Here is a 16,310-nt window from a genome sequence, read left to right as displayed (position 1 = left end):
TACTTTACGTCCTTCATTTATTAAGTTGCTTTTTCCGACTGAGGCCTTTCACCATTAGCAGTTAAATTCAGTAAAGATTACTTTTAATTCATTATTGCAGGACGGTCTTTCTCAACAATTTCAGTGTGTCAGTGTGTGACAAATCATCTCCCAGCTGGTTTGCACTCCTTGCTCTCATGCCTTAGTCGCTATCCCCACATTTTTGGGATCTGTTGGGACGGGCACCCGCCTACCCCAGGACAGAAAATTCCCTGTGGGGCAGACATCTGGCTCTGATAGGGGATCATTAAACTCTCAGTTCCCATTGCAGCATCAACATGGAATGGCAGAGAGAAGAGTGTCCTGTGCAGGGAAGGACACCTGCAGCCACATCATGCTTCTTTCTCTTCATCTGAATCCGGAATTTCTCTTTTTAAATTGCCAGTGGATTACATTGCTGTTGAATTTTCACTTTCCCTTGGTTTCCACTCCTGCCCTTATTCCTCTTTATGGTTTGTAGGTTCTCAGAAGATTCCATGAATATGTGACAGCTCCAAGTCAGCAAAGGCTGTGTGCCAGCTATTGAGAAATGAATGTTCCAGGGCAACCACCCCAAAAGTTTATGCTGCCACCTTCCCAGCTCATATCCCAGGTAACCTCAGGATTAATGTTCAGAAAGCAACAGATTTCTACCAATATCCTTCCACAGGATAAAGTTTAATTGGGTGCCATTCAAAAACCTGAATTCTTATCTATTGGGCATTAGTTCAGGAGGAATTTCCCCATGGAAAGGGTGCTCAGGCCTTGGCAGGGGCTGCCCAGGGAGGTTTGGAGTGCCCATCCCTGGAGGTGTCCAAGGAATTCCTGGAGGTGGCACTCAGTGCTCTGGGCTGGGGACAAGGTGGGCATCGGGCACAGCTGGGACTTGATAGGCTGGGAGGGCTTTTCCAGCCCTCTGGAATTCTGTAGAGCAGGAAACAATACAGATAAAGCACCAACCCTCCAATCTAGAAAGAAAAGCCAGAGTAGGGCTCCTGCCCTGGGATGGGACAGGTCTCTCTGGAGAGTTTTTCCTGTTTTGCTGACAGAGGAGCGCTAAAGTGTGCTGGGACAGGCAGTGTGGTGGAGACTGGGGAACAAAGTGGCAGCCAGGCAGCCCCTGGAGCAGTCCCTGGTGCCAGCATCCTGCTCTGTGAGGCTGCACCAGGTGACCCTGCTGTGACCCCTGCCAGCCTGGCCCATTCCGTGGCACCTCCCTGGCATAGCAGGACAGAGGACAATAATCCACTGTGTCCTGAGTGTGCCAGGCTGCTCAGAGGTTGCCAGGGGGTTGTCAGCAGCTCTCTGGGACACCTGAGGGGAAAGTCCTAGTGCCAGGCCTTGACTTCAGAGTGCACAGGAGCTTGGAGGAGCTAGAACACACCTGTCCTTGCACAGCTGCTGCTGCTGCACTCCGAAGGGTCAGCCTTCAAAGGACGCGCACACCAGGATGTACGTGGAGATGAAATCCGCTGGGAGAGCAGGGCTGCTCCCATCAGGGACTGCTGGACAGGCACTGGACACTGCTGTTGTGGTCCAGGTGCTTTCAGCTCTCCCAGCTCCTTCCCGACAGCTCTTCCCTTCAGCCTCTGCCCGAGCTGTAGGTGGGAGGAACACGAGGGTGGCTGTTCAGCATTCACCACATGAGGGCTGGAGTGATGAAGAACCTTCCTCAGTGGTACAGGTCATCTGTGCTAAAATATCTGTGGGTAGGCACAGACACCTCCACCCTTCCCTTCTCATTGATCTCATTCATTTGATTGTTTGCATGCTCATCTCTGTCCAAAGCTCCTGACTCAGAAGTTAACCATTGTTATCAGAGCAGGAGGGCACAGTTTTCCAAGGGCTGCTCGGGAGTGTGGCGCACCAGACCGTTTTTCCATCCCCTCATCTTTCCCCCTTTCTCCTCTCCCACTCATCCACGAGGAGCAGCTGCAGGATTCACTTGCAGCCAGAAGGGAAGACAGGCAGACAGCTGTCACGCTGTGAATCAGATCTTAAACTGTGGTTTGGAGGGGAAGTTTTGAGCTTGATTTCCCACTTGCAGAACAAAGAGCAGCTGCTTTTGACACTTGCGGCTTTGTGCTGATCTGGGAGTTCGATTTGCAGTTACAGGTCCCTTGCAGGGAAACAGAATTCAAATAACCAGTGCAAAATATTCTCCTGGCTTCTTTTCATTGATCAGGTCACTGTGAAAATAAACCCACTGTGAAAATGAATCCACTGTGAAAATAAACCCGAATTCTCTATAAAAGGAGAGAATGTCTAAATGAGAATGAGAGAGAGCAAGTGGGATCTCTTGGATCCTGTAAATGGTGTGACTGGAAACACTCTGAGCAGATAGGCTGGCTCCTACTTTTGTTGTATGGAATTTGAAGGCGGCGAGTGCTGAAGAATGAACAGACCTTGGCTTGGGAAGTGTCCGTGTGTGCTGCAGTAGTGAGGGACAGGATGGATTCTTGGCCGGGCTGGGAATGAGGAGAGCCAGCAGTGAGTCACATGGGCCACTGCAGACACCCCAGTGAGTTGGGTAAGAGCTGCAGCAGCACAATTGGAGCAGGCTCGCTGACCTCACAGCTGAGCACACTATTTAAGATCTGGCTCCCAGATGTTGCAGCGGGATCGAGCCAGCTGCAGAGCCAGCCTGGAGTGTGTGAGCCGGGAATATTTACAGCCCCTCGCTGCCCGGGAGATGATTGCACTGCTTTTCTTCTCTGCCCTGCTGTGGGACAAGGCTCGAGCGTGGGGCTTCAAGGATGGGGTGCTGCACAACTCCATTTGGTTAGGTAAGAGCTAACTTCATTGTCACCGATCGTTTGCTGCGGGGTCGCTGTGTTTGTCCAACAGGGGAAGGATGAGCACCCAGCACCACAAAACCGAGCTGTGCACTGGTATCAGCCAAATCCTGCACTGAAATTCATTGAAATCACTTTACCTGAGCGGTGGCTGTCCCTTTTTACATGCTTAGCATTTTTAGTTTCACTGAACTGCTGGCAAAGGTAATGATAGAACATTTCATCCGAAAGTATTTTCCTGCAGCAGGAGGTAAAGTGAAAACTGCATTCATTAAATAACAGTTGCTTTGTTTTGAAGGAAAACGAGCCTGAAAAGAAACATTTGCCAAAGGAATGAATTACTTTCTGCATGAGCATACTTCCCATGCCTGGGGTCCTGCATATGAAACTAAATGATCTGGAAATAATAGTGATAATATTTCCTGGGTTTCTGGAAAAGTGCAGGAATGGGTATGTTTGGGCCATTGGTTTGTTCACATCATTAGCAGCACAGAGAAGATTTCAACAGGGCAAGACAAAAATGCTGTGGGAATAGTTTCTGGTACCTCAAGCGGGTTTCAGGAGCTCTGAGAGTTCTTTTATAGCTCTTTATAATTATCCAATACAACAGAGAACTTACTCAGGATAGAGCCTCATAAAGGATGCCAAAATAAAGGCAGGCACCGAATGCTCTGTTTTCCAGACAACTACTTAAAACTCCTTTATCCCCTATAGAATGTTGTGCATTTCCCTAAGGATTTCCAGGAGTCCCTGGAGCTGGCTGTGCTCAGGTGTCTCACGAGGGACTGGGGCCACGCTCTGCCAGCTGCTGCAGCCACCATGTGGCCCCAGCCCCTCTCAGAGGAGCCTGCAAAGCACCAGGAACACAAATGAGGCACGGAAATGATCTGTGGTGTTTTCCATTTGGCTGCACATTTTTAATGACTTCTCTCTCCCCCCCCCCACCCCGAACCTTGGGCCATGCCTGTTGTGCCTCCCAATTCCTGAGGGTGCTCAGGTGGGGAGAGCGCCAAGGAAGAGCAGCTTGGCAGCTCCAGGCTCCACCTCAAGCAGCTGCTGTTCAAGAATTTGGGATAACAGGGATCATTTGAGCAGTTTCATGAATTGAAGTCAAATGGGAGAAAAAGATTTTAAATGCTTTAAAATGGAGCAACTGTGTGCTAATTGGAATGCAGAATAAAATTCTGTTTGGCTACACCTCTCAGCATTTACCATGAGAGTAAATAAAAATAAACCAGGGGGTGAAAAACTGATGGCTTTCTCCAAATAAACAAACCAAAAGAGAAATGCACCATCTTGTGTAAGCACAGCAATAACATTATTGAAATGAACCTCAGAGTGCAGTTAATTGAATCACCAATGGAATTCAGTGACTCCATACATAAATGAAGATAGAATTGGCAAATTCACAGACATCCAGTTCATGCTTCTTTGTGTTTCAAATAAAATAACTTGAATAGTGAAAGAAGTCACCCCAATCTCAGCCTCGCTGTGCATGAGCTCCCCTCCCTGGAATAAAACCTGGGGATGCACAGTGACATCTGAGCTTTGCTTATCTCCTCTTCTGATGAAGAACTTAACCCAAAAGTCAGGAAAATCTCCATTTTACCTTTTCCCTCCACAAACCTTTAGCATATATATATAATCTTGAATTCCTGTCACTCTGGAAATGCTCATGGCTTTTACCTTTTCCTTTGTCACAAACCCTCTCCTGTTCCTCAGCCAGTGCTGCTGCAGCTGCCTCTGTCACCTCCCTGGGAATGTATTCCTGGTGCCAATGGAATTTTAATGCTGCTCATTTTTGCCACCAGCACGTTGTGACCAAGGGTTTATTGTCAGCTGAGGGCAGGGTTCACACAGTCTTGCCCAGATTTGCTCATAGACTCATTCCAGTGCCAGTTCTTAGTGCCATGGGGTTTTCCAGGACAGCTGCTGCATCTGTTCACAATTCCATTCCCATTCCCACCCCGTGTGTCAGGGGGGTTTAGGGGCTGCACCGACCCCATTTGGTGGAGTTCTCTGAGTAGCAGAGGCCCCTGCCAGGAGCTCTATGTAGCCACCCTCTGCTTAAAAGTGAAATATTGCTCGTTGTTTAGCATTCAGCATTGGTTTCATGCATATTGCAGGTACTTCATTAGGCCAAATTTCACGCTGCTTGTGTTTGTGCAGGAGAGATTGGCTGTGCTTCACCATCTCCTGCTGCTGAGGGTGAGCACAGGGTCACTGTCCTTGCAGGATCCCGCTGTCTCTGGGCTCCAGGGAGGCATTTTAGGAAGTGTGAGCTGGAAGAAACATGTCCTGTCAGGTGTGGAACCCATGGCCCTCTGGCACGTGCTTGTGCTTGCCAGAAAAATCAACATTTCCTGCAGGTTTATCTGCAGGGCCACGAGCTCACCTCCATAAATTGCAATTTGTGTGCATTTTCCTCTGAATATATGCATAGGAGTATATCCAGAGACATAAATATGTAAATGAAGAGTTAACACTGCTCTGACCTAGGTCTGTGTTTGATGATGAGTTTATCTGCCTGCACAGCCCCACATGGAATTAAGAGGGACCGGGGCGGGGGGAAATTTGCCAGTGCAAGATCCCATCAGTTAATTAGCATATTCCATTAGGGAATGCTGTGTCATTAAACTGGGACACAGGGAGACAGCAGCAAATCTCAGAGCTGGGGGGAGTAGATGTGTGTGGTCTGTTTTTCCAAAGGCTACTTTTTCATGTTGCAGAGGAATAAGAGATGAAAGCTGGTTGCTCCTTGAAGGGTGGTGCTGCTGCTGATTTCAGCCTTGCAGACTCTTTGAAGAGCTGATCTTTCCAGCAATATTCTGGAAAATCTGGTGCCTGTCCATAGTGATATTTCAGCAGTAAGTAGAGGGAGATATCTTTAGAGGGATAAGATTTGAAAACAATATGCCAGGTGAAAAAGCCAACTAAAAATGGTGAGATTTTAGTGGCAGCTCTGAGAGCTCAAGGAATACAATCGGTGTATGGGTGTTTTCCAATCACCTTCCAGTTCCCTTCCCTGTGCTCTGCAGGGATCAATAATGTGGATTCCAGGCTGTCCCCTGGGCTTGCAGCCAGGCCCAGCCCTGCGCTGCTCTCTGAGGGATCCAGCTTTACCAGCCCTGCATTCCCAATCCAACACAACATTCCCAATTCTGCACACACAGGGAGCTGATTTATCCTGATTTCTCATGAGCTTACACATGACAGACTACTGAGTGACCTAAAAGTAATACCTCCTATGAATAAATTCGTCATTAGAGTTTTTGTACCAGAACATGCCATTGCCCCCCAGCTGTGGCTTGTTATGGCTAATGGAACTGGCTCCTTCAGGAAGAGTTTTCTATGGAGGCTCTGTTATCCCGTGCCCATGGCAGTGATATTCCCAGTGATGTTGTGATGGAGGCTCTCACTCTCCTGAGACTGTTGTCAGCATTATAATTTATTTCTCTGGGCACAAGGCCAGTGACTGCAGGTCCAGAAACCACCCTGGCAAACATCATCCTGTGTTTATTAAGGGCTCTCACCATTCCTAACCACAATCCAGCGCTGACCGTGGCTTTCTTAAAAACTCCCCTAACCAGCCAAAAGCATGGACTCCAAGCATGTCCCTAGAAAATACATTCTTTATTTTTATGCTACAAATAACTTCTGTAAGAACGCTCCCTGCTTTCCATCTTTTCTCGGTCCCGTTGGCTGGGGAGAGCTGCAAGCAGCCATTCCTCTCAGATTATGCTAAATATAAGTGAGACCTAAACAAAAAGCCCGTTCAGATTAGATATGCAGATTGCTGCTGAGACAGATTTCCATACATATGGCATCAGACAAGTGCAACAGGCAAAGATTATAAAACTTGTAGCAGCACTGGCAGTTTCTAGGTTTCCTTGGAAAGCTGTTTTATCTCGGACTTGCCACGGCAAAGTAAAAAAAAAATAATGAAGAAAGTGCTTTAATTTTCCATGCAGCAGAAATGTCAGCCAGCAATTGTTCTGGTCCTGCCCTTTGTGACACACGCTCAGATATTTTTATTTCACATTTTTCCCCCCTTTAATTTCTGCCTCTCCTCTATCCAAGTAGCTGTGATTTCACTTCTCTGGAGATTCAAAACAAAGCTCTGATTCATCTTCCAAAGGCTCTTGGAGTTACAGCCAAAAGGATGCTGTGGTAGGGATCCAGAAGGAGCTTCCCCCGAGTCAGACAGGATACACAGAGCTCGGGATGCTGACTCCAGACTGTTCCCATAACTACTGCCCTCGGAGTCATCCCAGGGGAGGCCTTCCCAGCATTTGTTGACTTTCTGTTGTTCACAAACTCTCCAGGCACCGCCTCGCTCTGTTCGAAACTTGTCCCACACCAAATCCTACCATGGGGTTGTATGCACACATCCCCTTTGGGTCACACACAACCCTTTGGGATGAAAACACATCCCTTTGGGTCACACACATCCCTTTGGGTTACACACATCCCTTTGGGTCACACACACATCCCTTTGGGTCACACACATCCCTTTGGGTCACACACACATCCCTTTGGGTCGCACACATCCCTTTGGGTCACACACATCCCTTTAGGTTGCACACATCCCTTTAGGTTGCACACACCCCTTTGGGTCACACACATCCCTTTGGGTCACACACACATCCCTTTGGGTCACACACACATCCCTTTGGGTTACACACATCCCTTTGGGTGGGGAGGGATGAGTTTTCCTGACGCTTCCCGCGTGGCACAGGTGAACGTTTCCTCTTCACCTGGAAGAGGAGCAGCGCGAGGTGCAGGGCTGGGGGAAGCAGCTGGGGCTGGGGAGAGCTGAGCTGCAGAGCCTGTCCCGGTTTGTGCCCACAGAGCGAGCAGCCGGCGTGTATCACCGGGAGGCGCGCGCCGGCAAGTACCGCCTCACCTACGCCGAGGCCAAGGCCGTGTGCGAGTACGAGGGAGGACACCTGGCCACGTACCAACAGCTGGAGGCCGCTCGGAAAATAGGTCTGGAAAAAGTCGTGGCACTTTTGGGGCTCACGGGGCTCCTGCAGAGGGGGGCCAGTGGTGTGTTGTCATGTCTGTTGTGAGAGATGTGTAAACTCCATGGATTTTTGCCCAAGCCGCCTAGCTGGTAACGGAGCATGATGAGTGCCAGGGCCTCCCCACCCTCCCAGCCAGGAATTCCCAATTCCCAATATCCCATCCATCCCTGCCCTCTGGCAGTGGGAAGCCATTCCCTGTGTCCTGGCCCTCCGTCCCTTGTCCCCAGTCCCTCTCCAGCTCTCCTGGAGCCCCTTTAGGCCCTGCAAGGGGCTCGGAGCTCTCCCTGTGTCCTTCCCTTCTCCAGGTGAACATTCCCAGCTCTCCCAGCCTGGCTCCAGAGGGGCTCCAGCCCTTGGAGCATCTCCCTGGCCTCCTCTGGACTCGCTCCACCACTCAACATCTTTTGTTTTCATCAAGATATTTTCTCTGCAAGGGAATGAGTTCTGTGCTTGGAGTGAAAAGTGGAGCTGAGTGAGGGGTCCGTGGTATTTCCAGTTGATTCCTAATAAGTTCTTCATTCATTCAGAGTGCTGGGAAAACAATGGAAAATATCCTCCACTCCAGACATTTTTTCACTCTGCTGTTGAGTCAGAAGCTGGCTCACAGCACCAGCACACATGTGAGAAGGGTACTTTTGTTTCTTCTGAGGAACTCAGAGCACTAGGATGCCACAAATACATTCCAGTTCCTCTCCATGAAAACATTGGATGGGTCTCTACCAGAGGGTGAACAACACTGCATTCTTTGGCTGTTGGTGTTAAGTTCTCAGCCACAAAATGCATTAACAGGACCTTTTTGCTTGGCAAGAAATACTTGAGGCATTTCAGGTATTTAAACTTAAATTGAAAGTGTTTTAAGCAAATACTTGGGGATTCTAACTGTCTGTAGTGTTTGCCTGTAGTATTTTATGTATTTTTAGAACTTAATGCTGAGAACTCTTGAGATGTGATTGAGTAAATTTGTGTGACCTCAAAAGGGAAACAAAGAACACCCTTGGAAAACTCATCCAATGGATAATTTGATTACAAGTGCTGGTAGAGCACTTCAAACTGACTACCCGGGGAACTGTGCAGTCCATCTGCGTTTGATTTTGGCTTTCAGATGAAGAGCCAGTAATCACATTGTGGAGAACACAATTCAATTTTATCCTCTGTGTTTAAAATTATCCTCTCAACGTCCTGTTCTCCCGTGTAGCTCAATTTCTATCAGGCCAATTACACCCAGGTCATTGAGCCATCAGTTTGAGTAAGACTTTGTTGAATAAGAGCAGCCTAGGATTGACCAGATCCACGTCTCATTTTCCCTCTGCTGCAGGTTTCCACGTGTGTGCTGCTGGCTGGATGGCAAAGGGCAGAGTTGGTTATCCCATTGTAAAAGCTGGAGCCAACTGTGGGTTTGGCAAGACTGGAATTGTGGACTATGGAATTCGCCTCAACAAGAGCGAGAGGTGGGATGCCTACTGCTACAACCCCAACGGTGAGAACAGCAACCACTGGGCTTGTCCTCTTTTGTGCAAGGCTTTGCATTTAGCCTCCAATTTATCTGAATAGTCTGAGGAGTTTCTGCCCATAATCTGAGGGGGTTCTGCCTGTAACAGGCTAAATTTAGTGTTAACCCTTCTTTTTTGTGTCTGAAATAGAGCAACTCTGAAAATGAAGCCCTGTCTGGCAGTGGCATTCTTAGGAACTTTTCCTAGGGACAAACTCTTGGCTGAGAGGGTGGGCAGGCCCTGGCACAGGGTGCCCAGAGCAGCTGTGGCTGCCCCTGGATCCCTGGCAGTGCCCAAGGCCAGGCTGGACATTGGGGCTTGGAGCACCCTGGGACAGTGGAAGGTGTCCCTGCCCAGGGCAGGGAATGGGGCTGGATGGGATTTAAGGTCCCTTCCTACCCAAACCATCCTGGGATTCTGTGATTCTGTGACTGAAACTCCCACCAGCTCCCAGCAGTGCTCTGTGTGTAACTAGATGAGGAAAAGTGGATCTCCAGAGCAGATCAGAGTTCCAACATGACTGACAAGAAGCTCAGCAGAGACACCTCTCCAGTCCCTCCACACTGCCCTGCAGGTGACTGCAATACTCACATGGCCACTGGCACACTTCAGCTTGGTGTCACTTCGCTGAGCAGGGGAGATGGAGAACGTGGCACCAAGAAGGAAAGCACAGCTTAGCTTGGCTCTGCTGCTGCTCCCAGTGGCCTGGCAGAGCCTGTCCATGACGTCTGCACAGCTGTGCACATTTTGTTTGTGCTCCCAGGGCTGGAGCTTGTTTATGTGAATCGAATGGCTCTGTGGGGTGGGGGCCGTTCCCAGATGTTGCACACACAAAGAGCTGCGAGAGAGGCTCCTGCCCTCGGAATTACTGCATGTGACTTTGTCCTTTGTCAGCCCTCTCCTCCGGGCCGTGGGGAGCTGCTGTCCAAACACTGTTTGGTCAGAGCACAAAAGGAAACCAGAGCTGCCAGAACTGCGCAGACACAAGTCTCCAGCACTGCAGGGATTTGTAGTCGTGCTCTGTGGAGCCTGGCAGGGCTGTTGGCAGGTGGCACATGAGCAGCCTGGGGGAACAGAGACAAATCTCTGACAGAACTGAGCCTGTGCTCTGCTCCAGGAGGCCAAAGATGGCAAGTGGAACTTGTGGAAATGTTTGGGTGTTTGAAGTGTGCATCCCACCTAGCAGTGATCATGGAATGATGGAATCATGGAATGGGTTGGGAGGGACCTTATAGCCCATCCAGTGCCACCCCCTGCCATGGGCAGGGACACCTCCCACTGTCCCAGGTTATTCCACCCTGGCCTTGGACACTGCCAGGGATCCAGGAGGAGCCACAGCTGCTCTGGGCACCCTGTGCCAGGGCCTCCCCACCCTCCCAGCCAGGAACTCCCAATTCCCAATATCCCATCCATCCCTGCCCTCTGGCAGTGGGAAGCCATTCCCTGTGTCCTGTCCCTCCATGCCTTGTCCCCAGTCCCTCTGCAGCTCTCCTGGAGCCCCTTTAGGCCCTGCAAGGGGCTCTGAGCTCTCCCTGCAGCCTTCTCTTCTCCAGGTGAACATTCCCAGCTCTCCCAGCCTGGCTCCACAGCAGAGGGGCTCCAGCCCTGCAACCAACTTAGTGGCCTCCTCTGGACTTGATCCACATGTTTCTTGTGTGGCAGCCCCTGAGCTGGACCCAGCTCTCCAGGTACTGGAGCGTGAGCTGAGCTGGAAAGTTCTGGGCTCATGGACAATGTACAAACTCAGGGCTTAATCCGTCTTAGTGCTCCTAATTCCTGTGCCCTCAATGCCCTGACACAGCCCCTCCCTCTCCCCAGCTCTGAACTGCGACAAATCCTAAATTCAGGCAGGATGAGGTCCCCAGTTTGGTCAGCCCCGCTGTCAGGGAGCTGGCAAAGTCCAGATGGCCACTGAATCAAACCAGAAGTGTTTTTATCCCAAAGGGAGTAAAGAGCAGCAGGAACAACAGGAGTACAACACCAGGTGTGTGATCACAAGCCTGTTTTTGTAGAGGACACACTTGCAAGAGGCTTTTGAAGAAGAAAGGATGAACCTGAGTGTCTGTGTGACTCGCAAGTACAGCTGTAAAGCAGAGCCAGAAATCCCAAGTGCCTTTTACATAAAACACACAGCTTTGGCCCCAAATCCACTGAAGTCAATGAAAGCTTTTCCTCTGAATTCAGTGAGTTTTGGATCATGCCTCTTGCTTCCAAAATATCTTCTTCCCAAAGCTAGGAATGACTGCCATTTACCAAGTGAATGCACGAGAAGCTTTATCACTCTGGATGTTCCTGTGTTATTTCCTACAGATCTCCGGGTCAAAGTGCCTGAAGATTCAAACCACAGCCAGAATTAATTCTTAAACTCTGCTGGTTTTATTTCTCTCTAAGGAAAAGAGTGTGGTGGAGTCTTCACGGATTCCAAACATGTTTTCAAGTCCCCAGGCTACCCAAACGAGTATGAAAATGATCAGATTTGCTACTGGCACATCCGAGTCAAGTACGGCCAGAGGATCCACCTGCAGTTCCTGGAGTTTGATGTGGAGGATGACACTGCCTGTCTGGCTGATTTCCTGGAAATCTATGACAGCTACGATGACATCAATGGCTTTGTGGGCAGGTAAAGCCAAGCCAGCTTTAAAATGCAAATGAATGTTTAATTTGTCATCCCCCCCCCTTCAGAAGAACACTGTTTATAAATGATAAATTATAAAATATACTTACATGAATAATAGGAAACTCTTTTTTGAGTACTGTAAAAATCTGAAGAATTCATTGCTACCAAAGACTTATAAAAATTATTTTTCTATATAAACTGTTCCTTCTCCTCATTTCTTGCACCATTTGAACAAATGTTTTTTGTGACTGTCCCAATTATTTTTAAATTTATCAGGCTCTTCTCTCCTTATTTCCCTTGATTTTCCCCCTCAGAAGAACCTTATCCAATTAACACTGCTGAGGTGCCCCCAATTCCTGTAGCAATATTCCCTGATTTATCTTTCCTGGTAATTTGCTTTAATGTCATTAACACAGACCTGTTCAGAGTTTCAGGGAATTGAGCTTTGCCTTTTTCTGCTTTGTTAAATTAGATGAAAGAAAACTGCAAGACTTTTTATTTATCTGCTTATCTTATTTCTCCAGGAAGAACCCCAGGCAATCTCAAACAGTATTTTGTGTTTGCTTTAATTGAAAGGAGGTGTTAAACTATTAACAAAAATATATTTAATTGAAGTTATTGTCTGCTACGGTTATTTTCTAACAATTCCAGAACAAGGGTTATATTTTGTCTCTCTTATTAGATTTAGTTCCTTCTTTGCTTAATTCTCACTTTCTTTTCTTCAGTGTTACAGTTTTACTTACTTTTTATCAGTCATATTTTGGCATGAAGTGTCTGTATTCTCCAGAACAGAAATTAAAGCAGAAAAAGTGATAAAAAACCAATTGCTGCCACTTTTCACATCCTCTCTGTGAATCATGTGCAGCAAAGCAAGGATACAGTCCGTTTGTTTTGCTTTTACAGATAATTTAAATGGACTTTTTTTTTGCAATGTTTTTCCTTTCTTAGCCTTGGGTCACTCTTTTCCTTCAGCCCTTGTGGAATTGCTCTTTTTCTTGTTTTGCATCATTTACTTCCTGCAGATATTGAAAACTGGTTCCTCCCCTAAATCTTACCATGGGACGATGACGAAAATTTCTTTAGGCAATCATTTTAACATAGAATTCCAAACACTGAAGACCTAAAGCCAATTTATCCCCTTGAGCCCCAGCAGTGCAGGTCCCCATGGAGCAGGGCTGTGCCAGAGTTCCTGTGTCCTTTAATCATCACCATTTCCATGTTTTTCCAGGTTTTGTGGAGATGAGTTGCCAGATGACATCATTAGCACAGGTAATTTATTTGCACTCTTTGTGGAAAATCAAGCAGGCAATTAATTACTTCTAAATAAATGTAAATCAGCCTAATTAGAGGGCATTGTTCCCTGGGATTAGATTGTGTTCCCTGGGATAGTCTAGGGATAATCTGTGTGGAAACTCATGTTGCTGTCAGAAGGAGAACAGAAGAATTGAATTCATGGAATCATGGATTCACAGAACAATGGAAGGGGCTGGAAGGGACATTAAAGCAGAACTTTCTCCAAACTGAGACAGCTGAAGAACATCTGCCTGGTTTTCCATGGAGCTGATGGATCTACAATCCTCCCAGCTCAGAAGCAGAGAGACCCAGTGGATTGCTGGAAAGATCTCAGCAGCTCAGCAAGAAAGAGCCAAAAAATATACCTGAAAAAACCTTAAACCTCAAAAAACCTACCTGAAATACCACGTTTTTATGCACCCCCCCACCCATAACCTCCGTTTGTGCTTCCCTCGGCCCAGGCAATGTCATGACCCTGAAGTTCCTGACGGATGCCTCGGTGACTGCTGGTGGCTTCCAGATCAGGTACACCACCGTGGACATGCCTTCCAAGGCAGGGGATGGCAAGAATGCAACGTCCCAAGGAAAAACAAACTTCTTATCCGGAAAATTTGGTATTATGTGAGCAGAGTAGCCAGACACAGAAACATGTTCTAGAGTGAACCCAATTCAGATATTTGTGTCTTCAGATGAGACTTTTTTTTTCATCTCTTTCTGAATTTTTCTCTTCGGCTTTTCAATAAGTTTTGTTAATAAACTACACTAGGGAATAAATTATAAAACGTGCTTACATGAATAATAGGAAACTATTTTTAGAATACCAGTACTGTAAAAATCTGAAGAATTCATTGCTACCAAAGACTTAAAAAAATTATTTTTCTATATAAACTGCTCCTTCTCCTCATTTCTTGCACCACTTGAACAAACTTTTTGTGTGACTGTTCCAATTGTTTTTAAACTTAACAGGCTCTTCTCTCCTTATTTCCCTTGAGTTCCACATATTTATTTTTTAGGCAGTTGCCTTTTTTCCTGTTCTCTACACATTATTATTATTTTTTTAATTAACTGATTTTCTTGAACTCTAAGGGTCTTTAGAGTCAGCTGATTTTTAAGACACATAAATTCATCTTGTGGATGGCCTGGGAGCCACCCACGTGAAGACTGGGAAGCAGCACGAAGAGCACGGGATCAATTGGATCCACACTTTAGTTTTATTGCCAGATCAATCAGAAACTGGCCGATGGATTCTGTCAGGGTTTCCTCATTCAGAGAAGAGTTGTTGAAGTCCTTTCACTTCTCTGAGTCCACTTAGTAAAGAATTAAACGCATGGCTTCGTAATGAGAATAAAACTGGTGAGATGAAGCATCAGGAGAAACTTCTCAGCGAGCACCAGCACGTTCAGAAGACACTGTCGAGGTGTTGCACGTTGTTTACACGGGTTTAAGACTGTTCTAGTTTAAATTGCTGAACTTAAGTCCTTCTCCATATGTTTTTAACTGAAGCAGCATTAAAGCTACCTCTGTTTTAATCACACCAAGTTTGCAGCGAATTATTTTTGTTTCTTGCCAGCGTTCCAGACTTTGAGGCATTTTAGTTATTTAAAGGAGTAAATAAGTTTTATGTTTGTTTCGGAGTGTTTTCTTGATTTCAGATCTGCTGAAATCTAATGCCCACTAAGAATTTTCATGTGAATCACATTTCATACAAGAAAGATCTTAAGCTAACCAGCCCCATCTTTGCTTCATTTCTTCTAGTTCTCGATTGTTTAAATTTATTTAATTTCTGAGCTTTTATTGTAATTTCACTGGGAATATAATCCTGTTTTCTGGCTGTACTAGAAAAAAACATTGCAGCTCCTCTCCCGGTTATTTCCAACACTTTATTCATGCTCCACATGAGCACCACGAAACAAGTTTTCACTACATTTCACTACATTTATGGGTTGTAACCGTATCTAAAATGTGCTTTTTAATCCTGCCACCTTGTGTCCACAATGCCTGTTGTACAATGGCATTCCCATTTTCCAAGATCAACAACAGTGCTTGTTCACAGGGAAGAGAATAAGGAAAAGCACGAGGAGAGATGTTAATATTTTATTTATAACCTCGGGGCGAGGGAGATTTTTTGGTTTTTGTTGTTGTTCTTTCTTTAACTGAGAAGCAACAGGTCTTGGATTGGTATGGATGAGAACCAGGGATACCTGCCAGGAATCCCCATGGGGTACTATTTTGGGAAGAGAGCCTTCCCAGGATACCCACGCCCGCTGGGCACCTCCAGCGGCACAGGGAAGCCCCGCCGGTGACAGACTCAGCCATGGACGTGATGCTCCGGCCTGGCTCCATCCCGGACATCCAGGGTTTTCCGCACCCTTTGGATTCGCTGCCAGGGCCGCAATTTCCTATTTCACCGCTGTAGCCCGCAGCCGTCACCTCCATCGCGCCAGCCGGGACATCCCCTACGGGGGTTCAGGGAATTCCGGGCTGTGCCGGCACGTTCCTGTGGAGCTGGAGCGCAGCTTAAGGTTAATTCCCAGTCATTAATTAGGGATTTGACCTCACGTGAGCTGACCTGCAGCTTCCTCCCGAGGGGCAGCTCCCACCTCTGCTCGCTGTGACCAGGGACAGGACCCAGGGAACGGCTGCAGCTGTGTCAGAGCACGTTTAGGTTGGAAATTAGGGAAAGTTTCTTCCAGCAGAGGGTGGTCTGGCACTGACCAGGCTCACCATGGAATGGCCACGGCTCCAAGGCTGCCAGAGCTCCAGGAGCGTTCGGACAACGCTCTGAGGGACGCACAGGGTGACACTGTTGTCTGTGCAGGACCAGGAGCCGGAGATGGATGATGCCGGGGGTCTCTTTCCCCGCTATTCCACGATTTGCGGGCCGGGAGCGCCGGCTCGGGCCGAGCACCCTCAGCGCCGAGGCGGCCCCGCCCCCCGCGCTCCCCCGCCCTTCCCGCCGCGCCTCCGCCAATCACCGGCGGGGGGCGGGGCTGCCGCGGGGCGCGGGAATCTCCGGGCCGCGCTCCCATTGGCCCGGACCCGCGCGCCGCCGGGCCCGCGCGCGCCGCCA

The 16,310-nt window shown here is 47.9% G+C and overlaps 1 protein-coding gene and 1 long non-coding RNA gene across 2 annotated transcripts; one reads left to right on the top strand and one right to left on the bottom strand.

Moving 5' to 3' along the window:
• The first annotated feature begins 2,609 nt into the window (after positions 1-2,609).
• On the top strand, positions 2,610-14,774 carry TNFAIP6 (TNF alpha induced protein 6). Its single transcript, XM_042041202.1, has 6 exons — positions 2,610-2,804; positions 7,665-7,802; positions 9,156-9,317; positions 11,722-11,950; positions 13,176-13,216; positions 13,702-14,774. The coding sequence occupies exons 1-6, from the start codon at positions 2,627-2,629 to the stop codon at positions 13,863-13,865; spliced, it is 912 nt and encodes a 303-aa protein (XP_041897136.1). The 5' UTR covers positions 2,610-2,626; the 3' UTR covers positions 13,866-14,774.
• Positions 14,775-15,105: 331 nt separating this feature from the next.
• LOC121670617 lies at positions 15,106-16,161 on the bottom strand. Its single transcript, XR_006018172.1, has 2 exons — positions 15,841-16,161; positions 15,106-15,745 (listed from the first exon to the last, which is right to left on the bottom strand). It is a non-coding gene; the product is annotated as an uncharacterized LOC121670617 (long non-coding RNA).
• Positions 16,162-16,310: the final 149 nt, after the last annotated feature.

Source organism: Corvus kubaryi, unplaced genomic scaffold (genome assembly GCF_017639235.1).
Source record: "Corvus kubaryi isolate FWS band 111438036 unplaced genomic scaffold, C.kubaryi_AGA036_p1.0 37396, whole genome shotgun sequence".
Classification (NCBI taxonomy): Eukaryota; Metazoa; Chordata; class Aves; order Passeriformes; family Corvidae; genus Corvus; species Corvus kubaryi.
Note: the sequence above shows the minus strand (reverse complement) of the source record. Positions and strands in the feature narration are given on the sequence as shown.

Bases quoted from the DNA above. Each gene is read 5' to 3' on its own strand.
- TNFAIP6 (XM_042041202.1), top strand. From the start codon at position 2,627: ATGTTGCAGCGGGATCGAGCCAGCTGCAGAGCCAGCCTGGAGTGTGTG. The intron at 7,803-9,155 runs GTCTGGAAAAAG...CCTCTGCTGCAG, and splicing joins GGAGGCCGCTCGGAAAATAG to GTTTCCACGTGTGTGCTGCT. The intron at 9,318-11,721 runs GTGAGAACAGCA...TTTCTCTCTAAG, and splicing joins CTACTGCTACAACCCCAACG to GAAAAGAGTGTGGTGGAGTC.